The sequence below is a fragment of the Nipponia nippon genome, unplaced genomic scaffold (genome assembly GCF_047370975.1).
Source record: "Nipponia nippon isolate SJK-2023a ecotype South Korea unplaced genomic scaffold, ASM4737097v1 scaffold_4, whole genome shotgun sequence".
Taxonomy (NCBI): domain Eukaryota; kingdom Metazoa; phylum Chordata; class Aves; order Pelecaniformes; family Threskiornithidae; genus Nipponia; species Nipponia nippon.
Genome location: NW_028262358.1, coordinates 96791735 through 96806726, shown reverse-complemented (window position 1 = coordinate 96806726; position 14992 = coordinate 96791735). Strand labels below are relative to the sequence as shown.

Sequence of the window (14992 nt, the reverse complement as noted above, 5' to 3'; positions counted from 1 at the left end):
TTAGTTCTGCTTGATATTACAAATTTTGCGCATTTTGATAATTTTCACTTAGTCTTGAGACATGGGCTGAAAAATACTTTGTCTCAGTTCAAACTTCTAGCTGTAAGATGCCATAGACCAAATGAAAATAATGATTAGCATGCTAGGACAAAGGGTATTAAAAAAGAAGGGGAAAGAGTTATCGACAGTAGTCTGATAAAAGGCGTAAGAAAGTCGTGGAAAGAACTGTTTAAAACAAGGACTTCAGAAATTACCTTGAAGCATCAAGAAAGGAACTATAAAGTCTTGCTTTTGAAAAGAGTACTTGGAGGATAAAGACAAAACAGGGCTGCTAATTCCAGTACAAAGTGTAGCTATTGTTTCTCCTTAGAGATGACACAACACTCTCCTTAGATCCCATTAACATCTTTCCCTGGAACAAGACAGGTAATTTCCCTACACCCTAAAACTGGTGGTCGTAACTTTATGACCCATGCAATTCCTCTTGCATAAACCAGTTTTTCAACTTCTCAGCTTCCAGCTTTATATCTTCAAAGATACAAGGAGCACAAATAACATGACAAAGCTTTTGACTACTTGTGTGCTACAATGACACAAATCACTGGTCTCCATTCTTTTGTTTTACTCCTCTCTACAATCGTGTGCTACTCAGAAGTATGTAGATAAAAAAAAAAAAACAACCCTCTACAGAAATAATAATCCAGGCAACAGGCAAGTGGTAAGAATTCAGCCCATCTACCATCTGAACAAATTGTCCTAAGCTGCCCATATAGTCAGCGAAGTGACACAAATATTTCTAAAGCATGAGCCATTTGACTTTGTATGTCTGCTTTTGGGTGAAATGAATTACCTCAGAAAATTTTCTTTCTCTTCATTGACTGTAAATGGAGTACAGGGGGACCTCCTCAATGTGTACTGTGTATACCTGTACATATACCTCCTCAATCTAATACTGTGGACATCTACATCTGGTCAAATTAATCCAGACTTTCTGGTGTATTTGTTTCAATAACAAATATATTATTTCATTGATTTAATTTCCCAACTCATTAAAATGCCAGTGAACAAATGCTGACCAAATAATCCATAGTTTTACCTACCCCATTCAAATCTTTGGTATGAACACTCTCTCTACATATATATGCAACATATAGCATATTTACATATATGTTTCCTGAGAATTTTCCCATCGCAAAACTAAAGGTAAGCAGAATATTGCTTCTATTGTAATAAGGAAACCGCATAAGCATCCCGAGTTGAGGATATTACTTGGACTAATGAAAAAAAGATCTACATCTAATTTTAAAGAGAGAGATTAATTTCTACCTTCTATTATAAGAAGCAAGAATTCTAAAAACGCTCTGAATTCAACAACCTTGTCCTTCCCTTCCTGTCTTTATGTCAGTAACAACTATATCTGCTGTTCCTACTGTCCTTGCCTTGCTTTAGCTCCTAGATATATCTACTAATAATTCTCACAGAAGAATAAATCACTGTTTAAAAAAAAAAAAAAGTCTTTTATTAGAAAACACTAGATGTTTTCTGACCCATCATTTATGTTGGCAAATTATTTTTTCTCTTGTTAATTCTCTGTAATATTTATGTGCCTGTATTTCCCCAGGTTTCACATTTCTCTGTGATAACTGTTAACCTTTTGTCTCCCATTTCATCATTAAGTAGGCCCGTTGTTCAAGAGTCCTAGCCAGAGAGCTGATCTTGCACTCTGTAGTTGCATGCCCTCTCATAGTTTTCCTTCATTTTGCATATATCTTTTTCACTCATTTGTTCTTTCTTGGAACACAACTGTTCTCAGAAAGCTACACTATTTTTACCAAACTGTCCTGTCTCCCCTTTGGGCTGCCTTTATGAAATTAACACTTTTGTGCTTGACATTATCTAGAACAGCATGGCCTAATGTTCATCCTCTAGTTTATTCACCCTCTAGTTCACTTATGTATGCAGTTGAATTTCTCTTCGGATCTTTTGCAAGTAGACTTTCTGGGGAATTTAGGAACAGTTGCCCAGGCTCAGCTACAAATATTTCAACATTATTTATATTTTATAGCTTTGCTCATGTTTCCTACCTTTCTCTTCTGTTACACTAGATTTTCATTTCTATTATTAAGATTAATTCCAAGAATGGAATTCTTTAAGAACAGAAGAACATGTTGATAAATTAAGCAATAAAACATTTGCCCTAAGTTGTCCTTTCCTCCTCTGTTTCATTTGCATTTAGTATGTAGCATTTCAGGAGAAACTAATGGCAGGATTCAATGCTGGGTATATGCATACTAGCTCAATAAGCCATCTCCTCCCAATTGCCTTCATCAAACCCTTGCTTATCAATTACTGACAAAGTATATAAGATGTGTTTTCTGTACTCTTCTTGGCACACTTGCTCTATTGCAGTGATTCCTAAACTTTTGCAATAATGGCCTACTCTACAACATTCTTGCAACCATGAATATGCCAGCATACAATTGTACAGATCACAATTTTTTAAACTGTTTAACCTGCTTGTGTGGACAACTTAACTGAAACTTATGGTCTAACACTGTTCTATAATCTAGAATATGAGAGCCCAGTTTTGTGCTACAAATGTTATAATCCATCTCCTTGCAGGAAGCAAACCTCTAGAGCTAGGGCAGACACCTCAAAGGGAAGTTTCACATTTATATTATTTATAGAATTTTAAAAATCTTTAAAGCAAAAACGGACAACTGTAACTCCCTAACATACATGCAAGAACAAAGATGCATAGTTTTGCTTTATACTGCTACTAATCATGACTTCATCATCTCCCTACTAATTTGCTGTAGTAATTCTGTCCTAGGCTAACATCTTGCACCAAGTTTGATTGTGCCCAATTTATACTCTATCCACTTTTGCCTTCTCTGTCCTATTACGGCATCCCAATCCCTGCTCCCTGTAATGAGTGGATATTCTCTTTTTCTTCTAAATAAGTACCACAGTCAGTAGCATGATTTGTGGTCCTACTGTACCCACCTCAGATACGGTTTTCTAAAGGTAATCTTTAGAACTTGGTAAGCACAGCTACATTTTGCTACACTTGCTAAGCCAGATTCATACTATCTAATGGCTGTACTGAAAACAACTTGCCAGTAGTTAAAATCAACATGCCATCTGGTACTAAGTCAGGTATTCTGGAGTAATCTAGCTATGTCAGTGTGATTGCCCTTTGTGATCATATCTGTAATGATGACAGGTTTATTGGGAGAGAAAGGGAGGCACATGGTAGACAAAAGTACGAGAATAAAAGAAAAGACGACAACTGTGGAAACAGATTTCCATAAACTACTTCCAATTAAATTTATTTTACTGTCTCTCCTTTTTTCCTAAGAGTCCTGAATAAATGGTTGCACTTTTCCTAGCATGAACGATTAACTCATTTCATGAATTATGCCTTTTACCCTTTTTCAATATTGTGATTTTTTTTCCACTTTCCAAGAAGAACGAACTGCCCTGCTAGTTCCCTGAAGATTCCTAGCTGCAAGTTTCAAGAATCCGTGAAGATTCCAAAGTTCCCCAAGAATCTTGGCTGCAAGTTTTTTGGATTCTTGAGAAACTGTGCACAAAAATGTTTTGAAACAAAGAGACTTTTCTGAGGAATGTAAAGAAAAGACTTCAACTACATGTCTCTCTACACATCATTTCTGAAAAGTTTCAAAATCAATACATTGTATTAAAATCTGTTTTTAAAAAGCAGCTTTTCTAAAAGCTGCTTCAATAAGCAACTTGCATACCTCCCCAGTGACTTTTTTTTTAACTCAGCAACTTGTAGTAACCTTTACCTTAATAGTAAAAAACGCAAGCTATAAATACTGCTGATTTCTACATATTATCTCCACATCCTTGGAGCTCAGTAAACAGTGAGTAATGAACAGTGAGTGGTGTAACACTGCAATTAATGTATTTGCTGTCCTTGGTCCCTAAGACACTGGTACACCCCTACCGTTTATATGTATAAAAGTGATGACTTCAAAATCCGGCCTAAATTCCAAATTTAGTAATTGTACTCTCCCTACTTAAATTTTCACTACAGTTTTAATTAATGTATTCATCAATTCCTATGCAGAATTCCATAGTGATGTTCTGCATAGTTAAACTGTTGCTCCATTCCACAATAGCAGTTCTTGTACATCAAGGAAGAGATCTTGTCTTTTAAACCATGACCCAGGAAAGCTGTCAGCACCTGTTCTGATTTTGTTTGTTGTGCATACAGAGAGCAATCAGCTCTATCCATTAGGCAGGGGAAGATTACTCCCCTCATGTGCCAGACTTTCCTAACAGCTCAGCGAGAAGACGAACCATTTCCAACTTGCTCCAATTTTTGTACTTTTAACAATTTGCATACATTTTGTCTACTTCTGCCTCTCTGTTTTGTCAATTTAGTCTGTCAGCTCTGCTGGCCAGGTGCATGTCTATATGTTGTGTAACAACTGACTCAGAAATAGTAATTCTGACTGCTGGAATCTAAACAGCCATAGATTTAATAAGTACTATAATGTAAGAAATTAATAGTAGGCAAACTGACAGCTATCTTACCAGTCTTTTAACATAACCGATACACCTGCTGTAATTCATGAAGGGTTTATGTGCTTTGAAAGATATACATTGCTACTTACACTGAAGATAGCATTAAATTCAACGCATATTTGCAACTTTTCTGTAGCACAACAGAAAATATTAACTATACCAGTTCATACCTGTTTTGCAAATGCACACTGGATTTCCATCGACTTGTGCCAAACAGGTTGAATTGTTTATGCACGGATTGTAAGGCAGCTCACAGGGACTAAAGCGCTGATGGCAGAAGTCACCAGTATAAAATGGAGGACAAATGCATACAAACTGTCCTTGCTTAACAGATTCGTAACAGGTGGCTCCATTCAAGCATGGTTCAGAGTCACATTCATTTATATCTTCACTGCAGTCTGGCCCTGTCCACCCTGCTGTACACGTGCATCTGGGAAAGGAAGAAAGAAGGAAAAAAAGAGTGTCAACGTGGTAGAAGAATGAAAATCAACAACTTAGCCCAATCAGTTCCAACTATTTAAAAAAAAAAAAAAAAAAAAATCACGATTCTTTTTCTGTGCATAGCTTTTTTCTGCCAATTGTATCAGACTGCACTACGAATAAAAGATATTCAGGTTCTTCTCCCACAATTTATTTGAGCAAAAGCAAAATGACTTATTCTAAATCACAGGATTTATCCACTTGGAGAATCACCTGGTTTAGTTAATGCTGACAGAATCATCTGTGGATCTTCTTTAAGCTGAAACACTGCCGCAAATTATCAAATGTGGAATGTAAGTTTCTTTAAGCTTTAGGATTAGAAAGACATCTTTTCATATGTGTAGAACTACTAAGTAGGTACTGCAGTGTTTGGGATGAAATGCACCAAGTAGCATTCAGTACACTTTTAAGAAAGAAGGTAGGCAGTCAAAGGCACAATAAATGATAGAAAAACCCTCTTTTTATGACATTCTTTCTGGTTTTTGTGTGCTCTTGTGAAGACCTGTTATTAACAACACAGAAAATTTGGACCAAAATCTACACTACATCTGATTGTAAAAGAATCTATCTTCATGAATTAGATAAATATCTGTTTTTATTTACAACATATGATGATAAGGCTCTAAAAATTCAAGGATAACAATTTGCTAATCATTTCAAAGTTTGCAGAGAAAATTTCCTCATTAGCTGCAATAAAAGAAAGTTTTATGTGCTTTAAAAGGTACACATTCTTGTTCCTTTCACTGAAGACAATTAAATTCAACATATCTGCAAAATAGTTGCAGATGACAGCAGACAATACAGAACATTAACTATATCAGCTCTTACTTGTTTTGATTGATATTGATTAATTAAACCATTAAACCATTCAAATATAGCTTGATAGTTCTGATTGCATAAAAGGAATTGTTCTTAAATAGGTCATTCAATGGAGAATTAATTAGGTACTTCTGTTCTGTAAGGCACAGGTATTGCTTGCCACACAAAAGGCAAACCTGGCCCCTTTAAAACAAACACAGTGTTTTCCGTAACATTTTTGATGTTCTGCGTGATTGGTTCATGGGGTATGATTTCCATGTCACATGAAATGAAATGGGTATTACTAAGGAACTTTATCATTTGAAAGTCCCGAGTATTCAAAAATCAGGTTACTGTACGTTTTTCACAGGAAGAAAAATAGGTCTATCAAAAGGCATTCAGGCATTCTTAAAGTAACTATGACAAAAATCACATTTCAGGACTCATTTATCAGTTATAGCACCCAAAACACATTTTTGGAAATATGGTTATAAATAAACATGGTTTGTTCATCTGTGTTTAAGCACAACAAACATATCTGCTTTTGCTATACATGGTAGCATCAATTTGGTATCTGGAGGCAATACCCACTGAATAACAGCGCACCCACTACTCAGCGCTTTGTTTACTTTTCTCCTAAGTAGTCAATCTAGAAAAGTATGAGCCTCTACTACAAATTATGTTATCGCCAAATCACTGACACTGGACACAGTAGAACACTCTGTCCCAACAGATCAGAACAAGTATTTTAGATGTTAATTGTTTTACAGCTGCTCTTTTTTTTTTCTTGACTTAATTTATGAAGTTCTGGATAAACTACTACCAATGAACCACTCCAAAGTGACTTGCAGGACCTTGTCTATGCTTCATTTGGAGCTTGCAAAGCTCATTAAATGGAGAGCCTTTCACTTCATGTTAGAATGGGGTTCAACTCTTAACTGGTCCAACTGTTATGGGTGTAACTGAGGCGCAGAGAAGCAAACTAACACATGTTCCATTCCCTTTTCCCTAATGAGTTTTGTAACTGCCTTTGAGTTATCAAAACTATCCTGTATGGCCACAGAGAACATCATGTCAGATGGAGATCACTGAAACACAGCATTATCTACACTAAACAACTAGCCAGCCCTACCCTGGTTTCATGCCAGCTACCAACTGAGATGCAAAGAGCAACATTAATGCAAAAGAGACAATAACATAGTTTTATTGTACTCTTATCTGTATTATTAAGAAGTCGCTGGTACCCCCATTAAATGTGAAAACATACATAGAAGTGTCTATCTTGAAGCCTAGTTTTAAGAGTCAAGGCAAGATTTTGTCTTAATGAGAACTGTTATTTAAACAAGGTAAGGAAGTGTTACAAATATTAAAAGCACGGAATATAGAATATAGAGCAGAGTTTTTTAACTGTGGATTACCAATTAAGCTACTATAGCTGATATTCTCGTAAATTATCTGATCAAAAGGCAAAAACCAAACAAACTGCCTTTTTCAAAATTACCCTTTCATTCACTACATTAGAAAAATCAAGATGATATCCAGGATCTTCAAGGGGCAGGGGTGGAAGGTAATACATGCTTTTAGGAGACCACATAAAGACAGTCATTGCTCAACTTCTTTCTGTTCTTTTATCACCTTGTAAACTCAAATAAAAAGTTCTAATAGTGCTAGCAAAATACAATGAAAGTTTTCATATATCTTCTAAAGAGGAAAATGTAAATATGGTACATGTTCTGTACACAACTTTGTGTTTATTCCTAAATCATTTAGAAATGATAAACTTTTTTGAACTTATTTGCCAATACTTGGTGTTTAAATAATGCCAAGTTTCATAAAAGCAATCTAAAAATGCAAGTCATAGATATAAAACTATCATATTAATCAAATTTATTAATCAAAATCCCTTTAAGCATGAAAGTTTGCTATTGCCTGTAAACTACTCTGCTGTATTCACCAGGAATACATTCAGAATTTTTTTAGAAACTGTGTAAGTTTAAAACTTCCATAAGGCTAAATAAATATAAATCTAAAAGACTTATATATGCAAATGTAAGTTACTTTGGGTATCTGAAATGACTTTATCATAGCTAATCTTATAAAATTAAAGAAACAATGCAGGAAACGTGCTAAGCTCCAGCAAGAAAATACTGGAAAACATCTTTTACATTTTCTCTTAAGATCAAACAGAATCACTAAATTTCTTTACACATAGCTGTAAATTCTGAAGCTAAAGTTTTTACACGGCCTTTCTTATAAGACTTTTGACATTTATGAAAAATCACAAAAATTAAATCCTTAAATAAGGCATATCATATATTTCCAGATTCACTACGAAAACATTTGACTTATATTACACAATTAAGCAAACGCCATCTTATCCTTTCATACCCTAATTGCATACTTGTTTTTGTAACTTTTACAAATAGCAATGAGAAGATAACCTATCAGAAACATCAAGAATAGTTGTATCCCACTCTTTCTGTTCTATGCTTTACAATCAGTTGTGAGAAAAACTTGGGGGAGGGGGGGGAGCCAACAATGTTATTTTTTGTTGAAAATAATTTTGTCAAAAATAATCTGACAGGCTGTTGAAATGATATTTTAATTTTAAATAATAAAAGCATCTATTAAACAGCAGAATAATTTACAACATCTTCAAAAAGAGGAAGAATACACTAGCAAGGAAACATGCACTAGCACACATAATGAGAGAAACAGAAGACTTAATTAAAACTAAGAATTTTTACATCAACCTAATTTCCCTTCCTCCAGAATCCATATAAACATTTTCTTTTAAATAACCAAATCCAAATATTTCCATTGATACTACAAAATCAAATCATGCATGATTCTTCTCTTTAAATTATTCATTTTCATAATATAAACCCCACACGGTGCTTTGATTGTGACGTGCAGAACTCCTCCAACACATATAGATCAGTTTGCATAAGTATTATCTGTTGACTTTCCATACATCTCTCCATAGATTTAAGAGCTTTCCATGCAGACACAAATAAAAGAATAGGATAATGAAAATATACAATATAAATCATATCCACAGTTTTGTATTTTACAACCTGCTTAAACATTAAAGTAAAAGTTACAAATTGCAAGGTGTAGTTTAATATTAATGTTATAAGTTCCTCTATCTCTATATGGTCAGTTAACTATTAAATTATTTGGTTCTCACCTGCTTGAAAACTCCCTTTTTACTTCTCACATTGCAGTGAAATATATTGGTATCACTTGCCTTATGTTCTACCTTATAGGTTTTAAAGAATCAAATAACAGGGAAGAGTCTTAAGAATCCCTGAATAGTTGACGCTGGAAAAAGTCTCTGAGGCTCATCTAGTCCCCCCTGCCCAAAACAGGGTCAACCAGAGGTTTCTCAGGTCTGTGCCTGGTGGGGTTTTGAGTATCTCCAAAGATGGAGACTCGACAACTCTCTGGGCAACCTGTTCCAGCACCGGGCCACCCTCACATTAAAAAAGTGTTTTCTTAATCTTAAAGTAGAATTTCACGTATTTCAGCTTTTGCCCACTACCTCTTGTCCTGTCACTGGATACCACTGAGAAGAGTCTGCCTCCATCTTTTTCACTCCCTTCCATCAGTTATTTACACACATCAGCAAGAGCTGCCCTCAGCCAAAGCCATTTTTTCAGCATATCAACCACTCTGAATCTTAAGTGTTCTAAAGTGACTTTCTACCAATTAGAAAAGCCTATTGGTGGGCTCATTCCAACCTAGTTCAGCCAGAAGCTCTGGAAAAATGCCAAAGCTTGACAAAAGCAGTAATGCAGATGATTATACCAGAACAAAACAAATTTCAGAAAGAGATGTTTTTTGCTTTCAGATGTCTTACAGCAGAAAAATAAAAGAAACTGGTCTTTTCAGTCCTCTGTATTTTGTATCAAATTTTCAGAAAGTATCAGTCAAAGGACCTGCCTTTGCCACAGACAGAGGTGTTTCTACAGAAAAAAATGCAATATTCAAGATACAGCAGAACTGTTTTTTCCTTATTTGTTCAGTCAAAGCAACAGGAATCCTAAACTGAACCCTCAGATACACTGTGCCCATCATTCACCTACCTCTTTATTTGACAAGATCTTGATGAGAAATGGCAAGATGTTCAGTGAAGATGAGGTTGGCCTGTTAGCTATACAGTGCATGCAACAATGGTCCATTCTACAGTAAGAGGTTATGTTGTCTAGTGCACTTAATCAAATCAACTAACAGCCTGAAAAGCCACAGTGCTCAGTGATGAATTTATTCTGTATAAACTAGAGGCTATTGGACCACCTGAAGTAGTAAAATGAGAGCTCACTTTCAATACATGCACAGCTTTTAATTTAGAGCACCAACACACACTACAAAGCTCCAAAGACATACGCTTCCAGTCACCACAGAGGCTTCAAAAATTAATTTTTCTCTCTCCTCTTTCCTCCCACAAACATTTTTTTTCTTTTTTTCTCTGAAACCTTAATGCACTTTTTGTTCAGCTATCTGACCTACCTTACGTACTCCACCAGCTTTCACCACCAAAAGCCCTGTTATGAGTTTATCTCTGATGTTCTTCTAGCAATACTAGTTCTCCACTCTCATATGGCACTCTTAGATGTTCTCCTCAAATTTCCACACGTCTCTCCTCCACTCCCCTGAATTCATCTGAATCTCTCTTTATCATCACTTCTGTTATTCCTTTGCTACCTTCTTCCTAGAGCTCTCCATTTGTATCCAATCAAACGTGACACAGATGAACTAATTAGAGAGGTCAAGATTGGTGGCAGCCTGGGCTGCAGTGCTTATGCCCTGATGGAATTCACAGTCTTGAGGGATGTGGACCAGCTGATTCAGGACCCTGAATTTTAGGAAAGCAAACTTCCAGTCGTTTCAGGAATTAGCAGATGGGACCCCCTAGAAAACTGTCCTCAGGGACAAAGGAGCTGAATAGAGCTGGCAGAACCTTAAGGACATTTCTTCTTAGAGCACAACAGCGCTCGATTTCCACATGTAAGAAATCAGGCAAGGAAGGCAGGAGACCAGAATGGCTTAGTAAGGACCTCCTGGACAAACTGAAGCGTAAGAAGGAAATGCACAGGCAATGGAACAAGGGATGTGTATCCTGAGGAGCATATAGGATGCTGCCCCGATGTGTAGGGATGGGATTAGAAAAGCTAAGGCACATTTGGAGATGAATTTGGCAAAGGATGCAAAGAATAATAAGAAGGGCTTTTACAGGTACGTTGGCCAGAAAAGGAAGATTAAAGAAAATGTACCTCTGTGATAAATAAGATAGGAGAACTGGTGACAACTGACACACAGGCAGCTGAGGTACTCAGCAATTTTTTTCCTCAGTTTTCAATGCTAATCTCTCTTCCCACATCTCTCTAGCCTCTGCACCTCATGCCAGGGACTGGGGGAATGAAACCTTTCCAATCCTAGGAGACAGTCAGGTTTGAGCCCACCTGCGGAACGTGAACATACATAAGTCCGTGGGACTCACTGAGATGCACCTCAGGGTCCTGAGGGAATTGGCTGATGTAGTTGCTAAGCCACTCTCCATCACAGCTGAAAAATCATGGCAGTCAGGCAAAGTCCCCAGTGACTGGAAAAAGGGAAACGTCATGCCCATTTTTAAAAAGGAGGACCCTGGGAACTACTGACCTGTCAGCTTCACCTCTGTGCCTGGGAAGATCGTGGAACAGATCCTCCTGCAAGCTATGTTGAAACATATGGATGACAGGGAGGTAATCAGAGACAGCCAACATGGCTTCACCAAGGGCAAATCATGCCTGACTAACCCAGTGGCCCTCTACAATAGAGTGACTGCATCAGTGGACAAGGGAACAGCTACAGATGTCATCTACTTTGACTTCTGTAAGGCCTTTAATACAGTCCCACACAACATTCTTGCTGCTAAATTGGAGAAATATGGGTTTGATGGATGGACTGTTAGATGGATAAGGAAGTGGCTGAATGGCTGTGTCCAAAGAGTTATAGCCAGTGGCTCCATGTCCAAACGGAGATCAGTAACAGGTGGTGCTCCTCACAGGTCTGTACTGGGACCAATACTATTTAGTATCGTCATCAATGACATAGACAGTGGGACTGAGCACACCCTCAGCAAGTTTGCAGATGACACCAAGCTGAGCGGTGCAGTTGATATACTTGAAGGAAGGGATGCCATCCCGAGGGACTTTGACAAGTGTGAGAAGTGGGGCCATGTGAACCTCATGAAGTTCAACAAGGCCAAGTACAAGGTCTTACTCCTGGATTGCCACAATCACCAGTTATCAATATAGGATGAGGGATGAATGGATTAAGAGCAGCCCTGCAGAGAAGGACTTGGGGATACTGGTGGATGAAAAACTGGACGTGAGCTGGCAATGTGCACTTGCAGCCCAGAAAGCCAATCATGTCCTGGGCTGCATAAAAAGAAGCAAGGTCAAGGGAAATGATTCTGACCCTCTACTATGCTCTCGTGAGACCCCACTTGGAGTACTGCACTCAGCTCTGCAGTCCCCAGTGCACAAAAGACATGGACCTGTTAGAGCGGGTCCAGAGGATGGTCAAGACAATGCCTATGGAGAAAGGCTGAGAGCTGGGGTTGCTCAGCCTGGAGAAAACGCTCTGGGGGGACTTAATTGGGCCTTTCAAAAATTAAAGGGAGCTTGTAAGAAAGATGGAGACTTTCTACCAGGGCCTGTAGTGACAGGACAAGGGACAACAGTTTTAAACTGGAAGAGGGCAGATTTAGATTAGACATAAGAAAGAAATTTTACAATAAGGGTGGTGAGACATTGGAACAGGTTGCCCAGAGAAGTTGTGGATGCCCCATCATTGGAAAGTGTTCAAAGCCAGGCTGAATAGGATTTTGAGCAACTTGATCTAGTCAAAGATGTCCCTGCCCATGGCAGGGGGGTTGAACTAGCTGATCTTTAAAGGTCCCTTCCAACCCAAACCATTCTACGATTCTGTGATTTTATGACTTTTGCCACTGCTTGTATAAGGCCCTCGGCTATGCGTTGACCCAGCAGTGCGGGGGCTCAGCCTCACCGTGGCCTGAGCTGGGTGTCGCTGGTTTAACCCCTGCACTGGGGTCCAGTGACTGCTGCCTCCCCTGCTCCAGCTTCAGCTCTGGGGGTGGCCCCTCTAGGAGGGGGTGACACCCTCCCCCCACCCCCGCCTGCAGTCACTGCCTGACAAACCATAGCCCTTTCTGTTGGGGGGGCTGAGGGCCACAGCCAGGCTGCAGCTGGCAGCCCGGGAGAAGGAAGTGACCTGTGACAGGGAAAAAAGCCCAAGACTGAGGATGAAACTAGTTGCTTAATCTGTTCCACATTGCAAAAGTATTCTTAGTTTTTATTCTGCTCTTTTTTTACATATTCTTAACATGGGACATATATAGTAATCTTTATGAATAGCAGCAACAGGGTAGAATATTTAAATGACTGAGGTAAAATCATAAAGGATAATAATGGCAAAGACTAAAATTCCTATTTCTTTTATTGCTGTGGTTAAGAAGGCAGGACCAATTAACTCCTGAAATAAAAATGCTGTGTTATAAATTTGCTCACTCCTTGCCTTTTTCTGAGGTGTGCCAGAAAACTTTTGGTTAATGTGAGTAACAGGAGGATCTTTTCCACACCAGTGCTTTCTACTTCAAGCTCCTGAACTGAATCATACAGTTCAGTGCAGGTGTACAACCAATCCCCAAGGTCTGCCTGACTGTTGTAAGGAGTGCTGGGCACTGTGAAAGTACGACGGTATCTCAGCTTAGGCGACCAACTTTTTTTTTAGGAGTGGCATGTCTTGTTGCTTGCACTTGTCCAGAGCAACTCAACTTCTTAAGCTATAACTCTCAAGTTAAAAATAAAGTAAAAATACATATATTTAATTGTGGTTTAGATAAATTCCAGGTGTGGTTAGGTGCTCTCCCAGTCAACAATGCCATGTCAGTAGGTCAGATATAAGCCTTTCAGCTTTGCCTTTGAGAAATACTAGGACATCCTTCATTATTACGATATCACCCTTCATTATCACAATTACTGCAAGTCATCACCACTTTCTGTAAACTGAGTTATCAATTTGAGCACAGAGACTGAACTATCCTCTCATCTTCTCAATTCAGTGCAAGGAAGTGGTATTAAACTACCACTGCTGTGGCTAGTCAATAAGCAAGTTCAGCTCCTTGGGCTGTCAATCTGACAATGGGGAGTTTCATTAGCAGTGAAATAAACTTGGTTTGATTTCAGTGAAGTGGTTCAGGGCATAAAAAGATTAAACAACGGAAGAAATAGTCAAGAAACTCATCCATTATCCAGTGGTTTTGATTTCTCAATACACTCATGTCTGCCATGACCAAATGATAAATATCTTTCCAAGCTGTGTAAATGCGTACAGCAAGGAAGTGGTCATGCAGGAAGAAATATCACCTCTTCCCTTCTCACCTCTCTCCAAAGGATTAATCAATAAGTGAGGAAAGAGCAATTTGTCTTTCACAAAGTAAACTGATAGGTGAATATCAATTTCACAAATTATAGAAGAAATTCCATCTGCCTTTATCAGCTGTTAGAATAATGGTGGGAAGCTGAAATTAAGGAAAACAAAATTGTTACCTTTGTCATACCTACAATTTCTTAATTTAACAGAGAGATATGTGCTGGCTTATGGGAAGTACACGTACCACTTGCAGTCTTCAAGTTGAATCTGAAGTAGAGACTAAGAAAGCATAGATAAAATACTTGGGGAATGGTACAGGTAATAACAGACATGCACAGATGAACCCTTTATTGCATGCCTAATTGTTCTAAGTGTCTGAGAAGTTTGCATCATGTAATGCAAACTACGTGTAGTAGTACTATGATTACTAATATAGTGCGTGAACTGTAAATGCAATGGACCTTGCTGCCATTACACCTGAGAAATCAAATTTATCTGTAAAAGAACGCTACAGTAAAATTTACACTGTGTCCTAAGATACCTGGTTAAACTGGCTGAAACAACTTTCACTCTTTTCCTCTGTTCATATGCTGTATGAAGGTTGTTGAATACTATGCAAGTCAACATGCCTCCTAAGTTAACACTAGTATTTGTAAAACAATCTATTATTTATTTTGAATATATTACTTTTCAAACTATTTACTTGACCAACTGG

At 37.9% G+C, this 14992-nt stretch overlaps 1 protein-coding gene across 1 annotated transcript in view; it reads right to left on the bottom strand.

Annotated features, from left to right (window-relative positions):
* The window catches only part of EYS (EGF-like photoreceptor maintenance factor), a 923675-nt gene that overhangs the window by 532787 nt on the left and 375896 nt on the right, over positions 1–14992 (bottom strand). Inside the window, exon 23 of the mRNA XM_087776394.1 lies at positions 4728–4987. Within this exon, the coding sequence (XP_087632520.1) occupies positions 4728–4987 (260 nt within the window). The remainder of the gene's footprint in view (positions 1–4727; positions 4988–14992) is intronic.